Genomic DNA, 15,763 nt, shown 5'->3' on the forward strand with positions numbered 1-15,763 from the left:
GCTAAGAGAGTGTAAAGCTGTCATCAAGGCAAAAGGGTGGCTATTTGAAGACTCAAATATAAAATATATTTAGATTTGTTTAACCCTTTTTTGGTTACTACATGTGTGTAATTTCATAGTTTTGATGTCTTACATACAATCATACTCGAAACCATCTACAATAACTTTTCTTCAAAAACATTACGATGTGACACTTCCTGTCCAAAACAGCGTTCTATCTTAGCACTCAATGGACTAAAAATGTGTTTGATATTGTTTTATTAACCTTCCGACTCGATCAGAAACACAGCCATTGCCAAGAGCTATGAAATCTGATTGACTAAAAACCTTTTTATTTTGACTTTGTATCCTACATTATAGTAACAATAACACTACATTAGGAAAACATAATGGCCAACTGTAGTCTGTACTTCAAAAATACACACATTCAAGGTAAATACAAAAGTGGTTGAATTAGGAAATAAGCTATTAAGTGTTTTCATGCTCAGGTTGACCTTACTATGTAATTGCCCACCACTAGTCCTTGAAAAGACCCTGACCAACTATCTATGGAATAAGTCAGAAAGACAAACACCCATTCCCATTCTAAATAAATCACATTTCCACATATAAATATTGATCGCGTGTGAGTCTCCTGGGTCACTCAAGGTCCTACAGCTATCCACAACACATTCCCTCAGGGAAATGGGGCAATTTATCCTGTTCAGATTAAGTGTGAGGTCACTGCCTATCCAGCATCTCCTGGTCACTTGGCACATGCATTACTAATGTTTATCATGATGCATGTATTGGAATGGGAAACAAAAATAAAACAAAATCGACATTGCTGCTAATTTATCCTGAGTATAGATTCATGTTAACCTGCTATCAGGGTGAGCTGATGCATAGCCATGGATCCCTGCCAGGGGGCCAAAGCCAATGAGATGTTATCGGTGACATTACAATTTTATGGCTGCATCCCAAATGGTTCCTGGATTCTTCCGATGGCATTGAGTACACCACATTAGTCATTAGCTTCATCAATAAGTGCACGTTTACAGGCAACATCCGCACTGAGCTAAAACGTAGAGCTGCCGCTTTCAAGGAGCAGGACTCTAACCCGGACGCTTATAACCCTCCGACCAACCATCAAACAGGGAAAGCATCAATGCAGGACTAGGGATGAAACGGTTACCGGTTTCACGATAAAATTCCCTACGATTAGTATTACCGTTTCAAATTTGAATTATCATTAAAACCGTGTTTGATTACCACGGTTTGAAAAACCCACAGTAAATACTGTCCAGAATCAACCAAAATTAGCAACAGTCTGATGCAGGCGCAGCATGGAACATAGGTTTTGTTGTGTGTGAAAACATGGTGGAAGGCAGTGACAGCGCTCGGGAGATTTTTCAGCCTTCTAAGAGGACCAAATTAAAAGGGTGGTCGTATTTTGGGTTTTACAAGAGTGCGGAGGGAAGCTTAAATCGAAGATGGTCACCCCGTCTGCAGAACACACAAAAACATAAATAATAATCGCTGCGAAAGGGGGCAAAACTTCCCACTATTTTATAGCGAATGCAAGGCAAGTTAACTTTCAGCTCAATGCATGATGTGGGGACTTCGGAACGGGGGAAAATGTCATGGTTTGTCTGTCTAACTTGCTAATAGCTTGTCAATAACGTAAACTGAAGCTTTCAGTGTTAACTACTCTTGTAAAAACTACAAGTTGTTATGCTGCTGTATGCAGACTATTCGCCCATTGCACACGATAACACGTTATGTAGTTTAGTCACCCAACCAACATAATTTGTTCATTTAAAATCCGACAGACTTGGTTGTAAGTGCTCCAACGAGAGAAACACTATAGACTCCTACACAAGTCAAATTGTTGTGCTCATTGCAATTACTATCACGGTCTTCTTGAGACTAATTTGCATTTATGTAAATTGTGCATGGGGTCATTGCATATACTCAAATGCAACACAGAAGATGGACTGTGTGAATAATAATAAAACATTTGCTATTCCCTTGTTTACAGTGTGGGCATGCAGCAGGCAAACCCAGTGATGCTACTGGTCCCTCCTCGTTTACAGTTGTGACAGACACTGAGCAAGCATTTAAAAAGGCAGGCTGCTTATGCACCCACATCAAAAAATGTCAAGACCTCACTGCAGTCCTTTCATATATCATTGGACAAAGGACATGATGTCATTTCAAATTGTTGAGAGGCCTGGCTTTCTGAGGCAGATGGTTGCCATGCCTCACTACAAAGTGAGTGCTGCTAATTGTATTTGTTGTTTGTTTATTTGATTTGCTTACTTAAGGTTATGTTAACTTAAACCTGCAAGAGGGAAACGTTTACCTCTCATGGCCACATGGTGCCATCTTTAATGTTAATGCTATTATTTTAATGATTAGGCACACAAAATGTGCATAGTGCTGCTAATTGTATTTGTTGGTTTTCAATATAAAACTTGGTGACATGATTTCAGTGTGTGTATTAGTACATTTTAAACATCTCCAGCACGTTTTAACAACAGGGCGATAATACTGATAACCGTGATCATTTCACTATAATCGTGATATGACATTTTCACTGTTTCATCTCCATACAGGACAAAGATTGAATCCTACTACACTGGCTCTGTTGCTCGTCGGATGTGGCAGGGCTTGCAAACTATTATGGACTACAAAAGGGAAGCACAGCCGCGAGCTGCACAGTGACACGAGCCTACCAGTCGAGCGAAATGACTTCTTGGCACACTTTGAGGCAAGCAACACTGAAGCATGCGTGAGGTTACAAGCTGTTCCATACGACTGTGTGATCACACTCTCCGTAGCCAATGTGAATAATACCTTCAAAAACATGTCAACATTCACAAGGCCAAAGGATTACCAGGACGTGTACTCCGAGCATGCGCTAACCAACTAGCAAGTGTCTTCCCTGACATTTTCAACCTCTCCCTGACCGAGTCTGTAATACCAACATGTTTCAAGCAGACCACCATAGTCCCTGTGCCCAAGAACACAAAGGTAACCTGCCTAAATGACTACTGGCCCATACCACTCATGTCTTTAGTCATGAAGAGCTTTGAAAGGCTGGTCATGGCTCACATCAACACCATTATAGCAGAAACCCTAGACCCACTACAATTTGCATACCGCCCCAACCGCTACTGCCCTCCAGACTGCCCTATCCCACCTGGACAAAAGGAACATCTATGTGCTCATTGACTACAGCTCAGCATTCAACACCATAGTGCCCTCAAAGCTCATCACTAAGCATAGGACCCTGGGATTAAACACCTCCCTCTGCAACTGGATCCTGGACTTCCAAACGGGTCACCCCTCCCAGGTGCTAAGGGTAAGTAACAACACATCTGCCACACTGACCCTCAATATGGAGGCCCCTCAGGGGTAAGTGCTCAGTCCCCTCCTGTACTCCCTGTTCACACATGACTGCATGGCCAAGCACCATCATTACGTTTGCTGACAACACAACAGTGCCTGATCACTAACAACGATGGGACAGCCTACAGGGAGAAGATCAGAGAACTGGCAGTGTGGTGCCAGGAAAACAACCTCTCCCTCAACGTGATCATGGGGGGGATGATCGTCAACCACAGCAAAAGGTAGGCCGAACATGCCCCCATCCTCATCGATGGGGCTGTAGTGTAGCTGGTTGAGAGCTTCAAGTTCCTTGGTGCCCACATCACCAACGAACTGTCATGCTCCAAACACAAGACAGTTGTGAAGAGGGCACGACAACAACTATTCCCCCTCAGGAGACTGAAAAGAATTGGCATGGGTCCTCAAAAGGTTCTACAGCTACACCATCGACAGCATCCTGACTGGTTGCATCACTGCCTGGTATGGCAACTGCTCAGCCTCCGACCGCAAGGCACACCAGAGGGTAGTGCGTACGGCCCAGTACATCACCGGGGCCAAGCTTCCTGCCATCTAAGACCTCTATACCAGATGGTGTCAGAGGAAGGTCCTAAAAATTGCCAAAGACTCCAGTCACAGACTGTTCTCTCTGCTACTGCATGGCAAGCGGTACCGGAGTGCCAAGTCTAGGTCCAAGAGGGTTCCCCTAAGCCATAAGACTCCTGAACAGCAAACCAAATGACTACCCGGACTATTTGCATTCACCCCCCCCCCCCCCCCCCCCTGCCATTTGGGATGCTGTCTATGGTTTCTTATTCTCCCTCCTCTCCTCACCGGGCTCCGCCATAGGGCCCAAAGTCAATCTGTGCCACAGGACACTACTGTCATCAGCATTATTAATGACTTTTATCCCTGCTCTTATAATTACCTAAACCACCCCAGCACAACCCCCTGCTACCGTAGCATCCATCCCTATGATAGGATAATAATAAGCTAAGTTTGTTGACGGTTATCACGCCCCGCCAGCCCTGCCTGGACCACCCTTCCTCTTTGCTCCTCCCTTGCTACACCTGCACCTTACCCAAAATGGCGTCCTTTTCTCGGGCCTCCAGGTCAGCGATGGAGATGAAGTTGCACTGCACCATGGGTACGTCCTGGGTGTCCTCACAGGGGATGATGGTGGATTCTCCATTTAGGGTCATCTCATAGTCATTCTTCAGGGACGAGTACTGCTTGTTGGCGATCTTCAGTGATCCCTTGGAGATGTAGAACACCTGGGCATGAATAAAAGTAGGTTTAAATCTAAAGTGGATTTGGGCATAGGATTCATTTCAGCTGAATATTGATGTAGGAACTAAATCAAGCCTGGCAGAGGATCTGTAGCAGAGGATCATTTTGCTACTGTCCTTTGACTCAATTTGGAGAGAATCATTCATCATCTCATTACACCAAATCATATCCAATTCAGCACATTGTACAAATCAAAAATTATTGGCAATAGCACATTGAGATGAATTACTAGGTTGACCCAAATCTGTGAAAGTGACAAGCATATGGTAGATAAGCATCCTTAATAGGAGGCAGTTCCTCTCACCTTGCCAGTCTCGATAATGCTGTAGAACTTGTCCACCTCCTGGGTAAAGGCAGTCACTCTGATCTCTCCCTGCATCAACACACCACACAGTTAGCAATGGACTAGCTCCACACGATCCAATATGGCAACATGAGAAAATGCAAACAGAAAGGGTTACTCACACTTTCATCCACAATCTCCATAGAGAACAGCTTGCCGTCCCCACGAGAGTTGCTCCAGGTGCGGATGCCGCTCTTGTTGGTGACACGTGCTCGGATGGTCCACCTGAGAGAAAATAACCAGTTTATGTTGCTGTTGGATGGACCTCTATTCCTTGAAAATACCTTGACCAACTATCTATGGAATAAATCACAAAACATCCCCAAATACAAATCAAACAAACAGTCATTATTCCAGTCTATGACTAAAGAATAACAGGATTATCATGACTTAAGAATAAACATTTGGGCAAGAGATCATGTTGTTTGAGATGTTTGCCAAAGTGATAGGTTGCATCCCAAAAGGCACCCATTCCCTATATAGTGCACTACTTTAGTAGTAGTACACTATATTGGGAATACGGGGCTATTTGGGACGCAACCATAGACGGGTATAAGAAGAATACTCACTTTGACTGGTAGGGGTTGAGGCTGGCAATGGGCACGACTTTGGAGGATCCCCCAGGAGTGCTGGGCATTGCAGACAGAGGCATGGCCTTCTTCCCCCCAAACTCTCTGCTGGGACCTTTGTTCATGGTGCCTAATGATAGATAGGGAAATGAGAGAACAGAGAGCTATTAGTGCATATAGAGAGCGGCAAACTCAACAAAATAGACATCCATAACTTATCAGGGCTGAAACTCCCTGATCACTGTAATTCTCACTTCATAAGAGTAGTCTCACGTAACAGAAAAACTTATACCAGGAAGAGTAGCCGATTTATTGCGGTAGATTTGGGATAGTAGGAGAGAGGAGACAACATCCCAAGACCAACTAAGTTCTGAGTTTGTGAGATGGTGTTTTAGTGAGAGATGATTCGTGTATCACAGACTGAAAGCAGACAGAAGTGTGAAACAACAAACCAAAGCTGCTCTTCCCACACGAGATTGGTGCATACGGCCTGACTGAGGGTTCTCTGTTCGGACAAGCACTAACTGCACATTTGATTTGTGTGCGTCTCACACTGTGGATTACAATTCAAAGTGTCAACTTTGCCAACAACTGCATTTCTAGTAATTAAGCCCCCAGATAAAGCAGCACAGCACAGCCACACAACTGAACAATAACAACTGTGCTGATGAGGAGGATGAAGCTCACCATCACTACTTCAATTCCCTAAAACCAGATTAGTGGGATGAATACCTACGACCCAGACCATAAAATAAGCTCCTGAAGTCATAGATTAGGCTAAGAGTTCATCGGACATGGTTCACAAAATGCCCTATGATACTATAGGTTAGCACTAAGAAACCATTCCTTTAGCCATGCATATTTTCATGAAATCCCTGCTTAAACACTTGTAATGTGTAATGATTAGAAATGTTTATGTCACGAGAGATGATTAACATTTATTTAGTCACCTGCACCCTTCTTCTTTTAGCTATTTAGTGAGAATATGTATTTAAAAAATCCCATTTAAAAAAATTTAAAAGCAAAATTAAAGTAGAATTACTAAATACACAGTACCAGTCTGATGTTTAAATGTTTAAATGTTTAGACACACCTACTCATTCAAGGGTTTTTCTTTATTTATACTATTTTCTGCATTGTAGAATAATAGTGAAGAGATCAAAACTATTAATTAACACATATGTAATCATGTAATAACCACAAAAAACATAATTTTGTTTTTCTTATTATGGCAAGAACAGCTCAAATAAGCAAAGAGAAATGACAGTCCGTCATTACTTGAAGGTCAGTCAATCCAGAACATTTCAAGACCTTTGAAAGTTTCTTCAAGTGCAGTCGCAAAAACCATCATGCACTCCGACACTGGCTCTAATGAGGACCACCACAGGAAAGGAAGACCCAGAGTTACCTCTGCTGCAGAGGATAAGTTCATTACTTGGGGCGGCAGGTAGCCGAGTGGTTAGAGTGTTGGGGCATTAACCGAAAGGTTGCTAGATCGAATCCCCGAGCTGACAAGGTAAAAATCTGCCGTTCTGCCACTGAACAAGGCAGTTTACCTACTCTTCCTAGGCCGTCATTGTAAATAATAATTTTTTCATAACTGACTTGCCTAGTTAAAAAAAAGTATATACAGTTACCAGCCTCAGAAATAGCAGCCCAAATAAATGCTTCACAGAGTTCAAGTAACAGACATCTCCAAAATAAACTGTTTCAGAGGTGACTGTGTGAAAATCAGGCCTATGTGGTCGAATTGCTGCAAAGAAACCACTACTAAAAGGAGACCAATAAGAAGAGACATTGGACCGGTGGAAATCTGTCCCTTGGTCTGATGAGATTTTTTATCTTTGTGAGACACAGAGTAGGTTTACAGATGATCTCCGCATGTGTGGTTCCCACCGTGAAGCATGGAGATGGTGGTGGTGTGGGGGTGCTTGGCTGGTGACACTGTCAGTGATATATTTAGAATTCAAAGCAAACGTAACCAGCACGGCTACCACAGCATTCTGCAGTGATATGTGATCCCATCTGGTTTGCGCTTAGTGGGAATATCATTTGTTTTTCAACAGGACAATGACCCAAAGCACACCTCCAGGCTGTGTAAGGGCTATTTGACCAAGAAGGAGTGATGGGGTGCTGCATCAGATAACCTGGCCTCCACAATCACCGACCACAACCCAATTGAGATGGTTTGGAATGAGTTGGACCGCAGAGTGAAGGAAAAGCAGCCAACAAGTGCTCAGCATATATGTGGGAACTCCTTCAAGACTGTTGGAAAAGTATTCCAAGTGAAGCTGGTTGAGAGAATGCCAAGAGTGTGCAAAGTTGTCAACAAGGCAAAGGGTGGCTGCTTTGAAGAACCTAAAATATATTTTGATTTGGTTACTTTTTTGGTTACTTCATTACTTCATTATTCCATGTGTGTTATTTACAAGGTAGAAAATAGTAAACAATAAAGAAAAACCCTTGAATGATACTATATGTATATTTTGGAATCAATGTCAGTAGCATATTATCTCTCATGGCATGATTACCATTTTAATCTGGTACTAATTATAACTAAGTGCTTAGCTAATTACTTGATGAAAAGGGAACTGTCGAAGTTAAGATTAAGTTAGTGTAGCTCAGTTGATAAGAGCATGGCGCATGCACCAGGGTTGTTGGTTTGATTCCCATGGGGGACCCGTATGAAAATAGTATGAAAATGCATGCACTCACTACTGTAAATTTCTCTGGATAAGAGTGTCTGCAAAATGAAACATGTAAGGAGCTGAAACTTATCAGTCAATAGTACTGTATATTCAGATCATATCCAATTCAAAACCAGATTTATAGTCTGACTGATGAGCACATCAGGACTACTGGAAATAACCAGTGTGGCGTACAGATGGTTCACCCGCAACATGTCTGTTTTATACATTCTCTCTAAGACTGATTTTAAACACCTTATTTGCAACAAAGAGGAGACAGAATATATACCTAGTATTTTGTGTTTAAGAGCATCACATTGGTCAACCACCACCTTATCTTAGTAAGATCAGTAGAACGTTACAGATGACAATATACCCAAGAGGCAAATGTTTTTTAACTAAGCATTCTGACAAAAACAGTAGCAGTGTCATATGTTCAGTAGATCTGAGGATTTTAACCAAGATTTGTCCATTTTGCATAAATGTTGCCATCTACTGGAAACAAACTAAATTACCTATCCAATAACCTATATTGAAGTGTTTTGCAACCTTCAAACCCACTAGGAATTAATATAGCTGCAAAACATTAGGAATTTATCTTGAGAATACAGTCAATTAATGACCCAATCTCTCAATTCAAATCCTGCTACAGGATGTGAAAGGGCATTAGATTTAAAAGCACAGTGGGTGATCTGGAATTGTTTACCATAATTTCCATTCTGGGGCTGCAGGGGGTGGACTGAGGGATTGGGGGCTGACTGTGGGGCTTTACTCTGACCTGCAAGGGAGGTGAGGGAGTGAAAGGTAAAAATTCAAGTAAGCTGCACATTCAACATTGTAGGTTATATGCATGTCTGGATTCAAACATTTGTTCATCTTCACTCCCCCTAAGCCTTATGATATGGTGATGGTGTATGGGATGAAGACTCGCCTTCCACGTAAGGCGTGGGCTCTCCGATCTTTCCAGCCACCTCATCAGCAGACTTTACCACCTCCATGTCTAATATGACCACCACATGCCTGAACAGAAGAACAGCAATAAACAGATTAACAATTGCATTGTAAATTATATTCCAAAGACTAAACACATGGTTGATAAACAACAAAAAGTGTGTCTGTGCATATCCATTGTGTGTCCATACTGACAGCTCTTAAAGTATAAAAATGGAGAGAAAAGGGTTTGTCATTCTGTAGGAAGACATCAAAAGATAGAAGCACCATACCGTCCATCCTTTAGGACATTGGTCACATTCCTCTTCAGCTGACAGATACAGTTTGGGGCCAGTCGGTTGTCCTCAGCCATTGGGTTGAGTTGGGCGGAGAGCATGAACGCTACAGGAGGGATTGGGAGAGGATAGGAGATGTTAGGGACAAGATAGACCAACAAGCACATGGCTGTCCTCTACTGCACTGCCCAAGTGCTGCACATCCACTGCACATGGCCATTGCGTGTGCTAGTCTGTCTTGTCTATGAGATGATGATATGCATCTCCCAACTAATCCCCCCCACACACAGTTCCAAACAACATGCCATCCTTGTTAATAAACATGGAAGAGCCAAATGTAGCCCAGTTTAGTCTGGGATGAGGATCAATTTAGATCCCAAAAATATGTTTCTAAATATGTCTTAAAATATACTATTTTTATGACTTTGTATGGTATCACAACACTTATTCAACTTTGTCAAATTAAAAGGAAGAAATGTATTATTTTTCTTTGATGATTTCCAGCTCTCTATTCATTTTACTGAATCCTGACTACCTCCTGCTGGTCAGCCCCAGGCAATCCACAGCATAAAACACATCCACAGCATAAAAACACTCCAAAGTGCCCCGTTGCTAAGGTCAGCTATTTACCTTGATATTTTCTGGGTGAGACTATGGAGAAGGACTAAAACAACTTTTAATTAGCCCTGTTGTCTTTTTAGTCTACCTCCTGGTGTAATTCAGATTACGACTATTGCACGCAATATGGATTTAAAACAATGGGGTGCAGTTTCTCAAAAGCTTAATTTGGCAGGTCTAACATCTCTATTATGAATATCATTGACTTTTAATTTAAACTGATACCTTGAGCATCCTGACTGGTTGCATACCACTTGGTATGGCAACTGCTCAGCAACTGACCGCAAGGTGCTACAGATGGTAGTGCGTATGGCCCAGTAAATCACTGGGGCACAGCGTACAGCCATCCAGGACCTCTATACCAGGCAGTGTCAGAGGAAGGCCCTAAAAATGGTCAAAGACTCCAGACACCCTGTTCTCTCAGCAAGCAGTACCGGAGCGCCAAGTCTAGGTCCAAGAGGCTTCTAAACAGCTTCTACTAAGCCATAAGACTGCTAAACAGTTAATCAAATGACTACGCCGACTATTTGCATTCACCCCACCCCACTTCATTTTTTAAAATTGTATTTTTAACACTGCTGCTTCTCTCGGTTTATTAACTATGCATATTCACTTTACCCCTAACTATATTACCTCAATTTGATATTTACTGTGTGTGTGTGTAAAAATAATACGGTTGTAACCTTGCATTCATTTAAAATACTGCCATATATTATCCAAATATTACACTTTTGTTTTCTTTACATGCCACTTCTACAAAGCAATGCTATGCATTTGCTACCGGTCATGGTCACCTGCCTCGTGCCATACAACCATTTCTGTGTGTACTTTGAACAGGTGGTGGAGTGGATTTTGAATAGTTCTACTCACAGGACATTGAGTGCTGTCCATCACTCATCATCAGACGAAAGCGGGCTGGTCCACTGCCTCCATCAATTTTACGGATGTTCTGAGAGAATATGAATACAGGAGTGCGGTAGACATCATCTTGGTCAATTTCGACAAATGTAGCAGTGGTCCAAATCCGTATTACCATCTTGGTGAATATCCTTGTCTTAAATGTTGGTCTCTAAAACATGGGTCGATACTGTCCAAGTTAGCTAGCTAACTGTTGACCAGGCCAGTAGCCATTCTTCTACAGTTGGCCTACAGTAACTTGACCAACTAATTCGCTACTTCCACAAGAACATACACTCATACTCACCACTAATTGAAGAATGGGGTTCGGTAAATTATTAGAGCCTTTGGTTAGATCCTGTTGAAAAAGCAGAAAACAGCTTGAGACAGATGGCAAATATATCTAGTTAGCTAGCATTGTGGCTGGCTAGCTAACGCAACAAAGCATTCAGCAGCAGCAGCACTCCGTGCAGTCCCTGTCCGAAACCATCTTTCTCGATGCTAGGTAAACTTTGTTTACATGCTTTCTGGGATGTCATAAAATTCCCCACCTACCTCTATCGCTCCCTTTGTCAGCATGTTATTCATGTTGAAGCTGAGTTTATAGCTATGTAGAGTGAACATGTACGTTTTAAAGCGAACTCGGAGAGGACAATGTCACTTCTACAGTGAGAGCGCTTCCTCCGTGTTGTGTCTGTGGCGCCAAATGTATCCCTGAACGCGCGAACTGTTCATAACGTCATCGCGTAATTTACTGCTAAGCCTTCCGGTTTCTCTTATAGATCTAGGATCATTTTACACTCGCAAAAACCCACCGTTAGCAACAGGAGGTAAAACGTGAACTGACCTTAGACCAGGTTGCCGAGCCAACGTGCCTCTATGGAACGTGCCTTTTGTTATGGAACGTGCCATTGGTTAAACGTGTAAATAAAAAAAAGTGTTTATATAGTCGGCGTTACAATGTCTAAAATTGCTTTATAAGAAGACACAAAATAACTGTTGTATGAATAGCTGCTCCTTTTATTAGATGTCCTGCAAATTCTGCAACATTTATGAACAACATTTATTATCCTTTTTTTATTTTGTTTTACATTTATGAACAACATCTTTGTTGAAGAAAAACGAGCGGATTTAAAGGCGCTTCATGGTCAGTCTGACCTCTGCATTGGCTATGCAGTTTTTACGGTGATACGGTTCTGCATAAGTCAGGGCATTCCTACTTCTTACGCATTGCGGACAACGCAGAGCGCGTCTTTTCTTTTTCCCAACGCAGTTAAGCCAAAACCATGCCCCGTTATTCAGAGGTGCGAGTCTACAAGTCCGGAAGTGAATATCACGTAGCGCGAAATTTCAGTCACTGATTAATAATGTTTGCCGTTATATTTCAACTTTAACAATTTTATAGAAATTATTAGCTAATAAACATTTCACAAATTATAAATAATAAGCATGTGCTTTTACCTGATAATAGACAACTAATGATAATATAACAACTTTACATACCGAGTAGGTAACATTAACTAGCCTAGGTTAACTTAGCTGACCTTCAATTGAGGGAATTCAGCAGAGTTATCTGAGACATTTTTCCAACTCATTGAAACTCTGAAAATAAATAAATGGACAAATGTGGTGTTGTGTGTTCGTCCATGTCTCTCAACAGGCTGTGAGGCAAAAGTTGCCGCGAGCAAAAAAACGCTAGCCAATGGAAAGCGTAGTAGAACGCCCCTCTGAATAACGGGGCGTTCTACTATGCTTTCCATTGGCTAGCGTTCGTTTGCTGGTTTTGGTTTAACTACGTTGGGAAAAAGAAGGACGTGCCGGCACCAAAACTGTTGAGCAGAGCTTTTAAAAAATAACAAATAAAAATATATATTTTTTATTAATATCAAATCAATACATAAAGCACATGAGGGAACACAAGCATACATAGATGACAAACAATAGACAATAGAGCTAGGGGGTCCAATATCACATTGCAATTACACAAGGACCTTAAGGGACAAGCATATACTTACAATTCTAACAGCTTTTTTGTTAGTAGAGCATTTAACCGTCTTAAAATACAGTTCAATTTCTTTTTGTAGGGTACGAAGATGTGGTTTTCTGTTTGTAAATTTACATTTGTGTATATGAAATTTGGCCAAAAGAATAATGAAATTAATTACATAAAAATGATTCCGCTTATTTCTATTGTATGTAAAGAATCCAAACAGTACATCTCTCCACAATAGTGTAAAATCTTCATAAATGTGTTCAATTATAAACCTACTGATGTCTTGCCACAGTTTTCTTACATGCATACAATGCCAAAAAAGATGTACAACTGTTTCTGGGTGGTCATTACAAAAGGAGCAATTTGAGTTGATGTTTTCCTTAAACTTCTTCATATAGTGGTTGGCAGGATAATATTTATGAATAATTTTAAAGGAAACTTCCTTAATTTTGTTAACATGTAGGTATGTGTGTGGCAACATCCAAACTTTTTTCCAACAGATATTATCAATAAATCCATTCCAATAAGGCATGACATAAGGTATAGATACAACATCCTGCTGAAACAAGGATCGTATAGCTCTGTTGTTGAATGGACCAAAAGAGAAACAAATCTTTCCTACTGATGAGTCAACAGGGTCAAAGAAGGTAGGCTCTGAGGGTCAGGTCTAGACATGTTCCTGAATAACATAGCAACACCTGAGGGAATGGCATCTAAAACAATTGCACAATCTTTAGGTGTTACAGGGACCTTGTAAAGTGATAAGAATTCTTTATAACTGAGTAGAAGACCCTCTGCATTTACCAGTTGGCTCACCAATAGGATATTATTTCGGAACCAATATTCTAAAAACAGAGAGGTATTTTTATACAATATATCCCGATTATTCCATATATAATATCTGTGTGGAGAAAAATTGTGTTTATAAATTAAAGACCATGACAAGAAAACCTGCCGATGAAAAGCAGAAAGTTTCACTGGAACTTTGTCAATATTATAATTGCATAACAACATGAAGTTAAGGCCACCAAAAGTAGAGAAGACATGATGAGGAATAAAATTCCAGATAGAAGTGGGTCTTCTTAGGAATTGTTTTATCCAATTGATCTTAAAAGTATTATTTAAAGTAGTAAAATGCAGAAAATTCAGTCCTCCATTCTCATAAGTGTTCATTACAACAGTTTTCCTAATGTAATGGGTACGGTTTCTCCAAAGAAAGTTGAAAAGCATCTGGTCTATCTCCTTGCTTATTTTACGGTCAAGATATAAAGACAGAGCACCATATGTTAGTCTAGAGATACCTTCAGCCTTGGTTATTAGGACTCTACCTTTTAAAGATAGGTCCCTCTGTAGCCATTGATTTAGTTTCTTCTGGGTTTTTTTAATAAGAGGGTTCAAATGTAGTAAGCCTCTAGACTTCCGATCCTTTGTAATGGTTATGCCTAAATATGTAAGTTCTTCTTTTACTGGAATACCATAATATGAAGGTGTCACACAATCTTTGACAGCCATGAGTTCACATTTCTTAATGTTAAGATATAGACCAGACACTTTGGAAAAGGATTGTATCACATTGATCGATATGGGAATTTGGTTAGCGTCTTTCAGAAAAAGTGTAGTATCGTCAGCCAGCTTGCTTATAATAATTTCTTTACCAGCTATGGAAATACCTTGTACAGGACTATTATTTAAAGAATTTGCAAGAAGTTGGGTGATTAATAAAAACAGGTACGGAGAGATAGGACAACCTTGCCTAATTCCTCTCTTTAACTCAAATCTAGGTGAGGTGCCATATTTCAATTTGATAGAGCTGTTACCATTTGCATAGAGAGTCTTAATAGCCTTACAGAAAAAATCCCCAAAGCCAAGTCTCTCAAGGGAGTGGAAGAGAAACTGATGCTCTACTGTGTCAAATGCTTTATAAAAATCTAAAAATAATGTGAAGCTATCCTCAGTTATTAGGTCTGAGTAGTCAAGTACGTCTAATGCTAGTCTGACATTGTTAGAAATATGTCTGTTCCTCATGAAGCCAGACTGTGTTTCATCAATGATTGCATCCAGGACTTCTTTAATTATTTTTGCAAGTAGTGATCTTATAGTCATTATTAAGAAGACAAATTGGACGCCAGTTATCGATGAGCAGCACTTCTTTTTTAGGTTTAGGTATCAGTGTTATTAACCCCTGACTCATTGTAGGAGGGAGAACGTTGTTTTTAATACTCTCTAAAAAGACTTCAAATAGGAAGGGAGCTACTTGTTCAGAAAATAATTTGTAAAATTCTGATGTAATTCCATCAACACCTGGTGATTTATTGTTCTTTAGATGTTTGATAGACTCTATAATCTCTTCAACTTTGATGGGTTCATCACACTGTTGAGATTCTATATCACTGATAGAGTGAACATTATTCAGTGAGTTAAAAAACATATCAGTGGATTCCTGACAGTACGTAGAGCTATACAATTTTCTGTAAAAATTGCTGCAGTATTTAGCGATTAATTTTTGGTCATCTGTAAAAACACCATCAATGTTTAACTTATGGATAGTGTTATTTTTAGAGTGAAATTTCTCCAGTCTAAAGAAATAGGATGAATTCTGTTCTCCCTCCTCAATCCATTTTTTCCTAGATCTAATAAAGGCTCCTTCTGCTTTTAATTTATATAATTTGCTCTGAACTTATTGTTGAGTTTTAAAGTTATCCTACTTTTCTCCCTATCCAACAAATAGTGTCATATATGATAGAAATGTATAGAGATCTCACACCAAAGGG

The 15,763-nt window shown here is 40.5% G+C and overlaps 1 protein-coding gene across 2 annotated transcripts in view; it reads right to left on the reverse strand.

Annotated features, from left to right (window-relative positions):
- Positions 1 to 11,864, reverse strand: part of rpa1 (replication protein A1) — a 56,466-nt gene extending 44,602 nt beyond the window's left edge. Inside the window, exons 1-10 of one of the 2 annotated variants that reach the window (XM_020508084.2) lie at positions 11,555 to 11,864; positions 11,307 to 11,357; positions 10,973 to 11,051; positions 9,482 to 9,590; positions 9,190 to 9,278; positions 8,965 to 9,036; positions 5,572 to 5,701; positions 5,125 to 5,227; positions 4,964 to 5,032; positions 4,451 to 4,643 (exon numbers count right to left, since the gene is read on the reverse strand). In XM_020508084.2, coding sequence (XP_020363673.1) covers positions 4,451 to 4,643; positions 4,964 to 5,032; positions 5,125 to 5,227; positions 5,572 to 5,701; positions 8,965 to 9,036; positions 9,190 to 9,278; positions 9,482 to 9,590; positions 10,973 to 11,051; positions 11,307 to 11,357; positions 11,555 to 11,623 — 964 coding nt within the window. In that variant the 5' untranslated portion in view covers positions 11,624 to 11,864. The remainder of the gene's footprint in view (positions 1 to 4,450; positions 4,644 to 4,963; positions 5,033 to 5,124; positions 5,228 to 5,571; positions 5,702 to 8,964; positions 9,037 to 9,189; positions 9,279 to 9,481; positions 9,591 to 10,972; positions 11,052 to 11,306; positions 11,358 to 11,554) is intronic. The other variant, XM_020508085.2, reaches the window with a different exon arrangement.
- Positions 11,865 to 15,763: the final 3,899 nt, after the last annotated feature.

This window comes from Oncorhynchus kisutch, linkage group LG18 (genome assembly GCF_002021735.2).
Source record: "Oncorhynchus kisutch isolate 150728-3 linkage group LG18, Okis_V2, whole genome shotgun sequence".
Classification (NCBI taxonomy): Eukaryota; Metazoa; Chordata; class Actinopteri; order Salmoniformes; family Salmonidae; genus Oncorhynchus; species Oncorhynchus kisutch.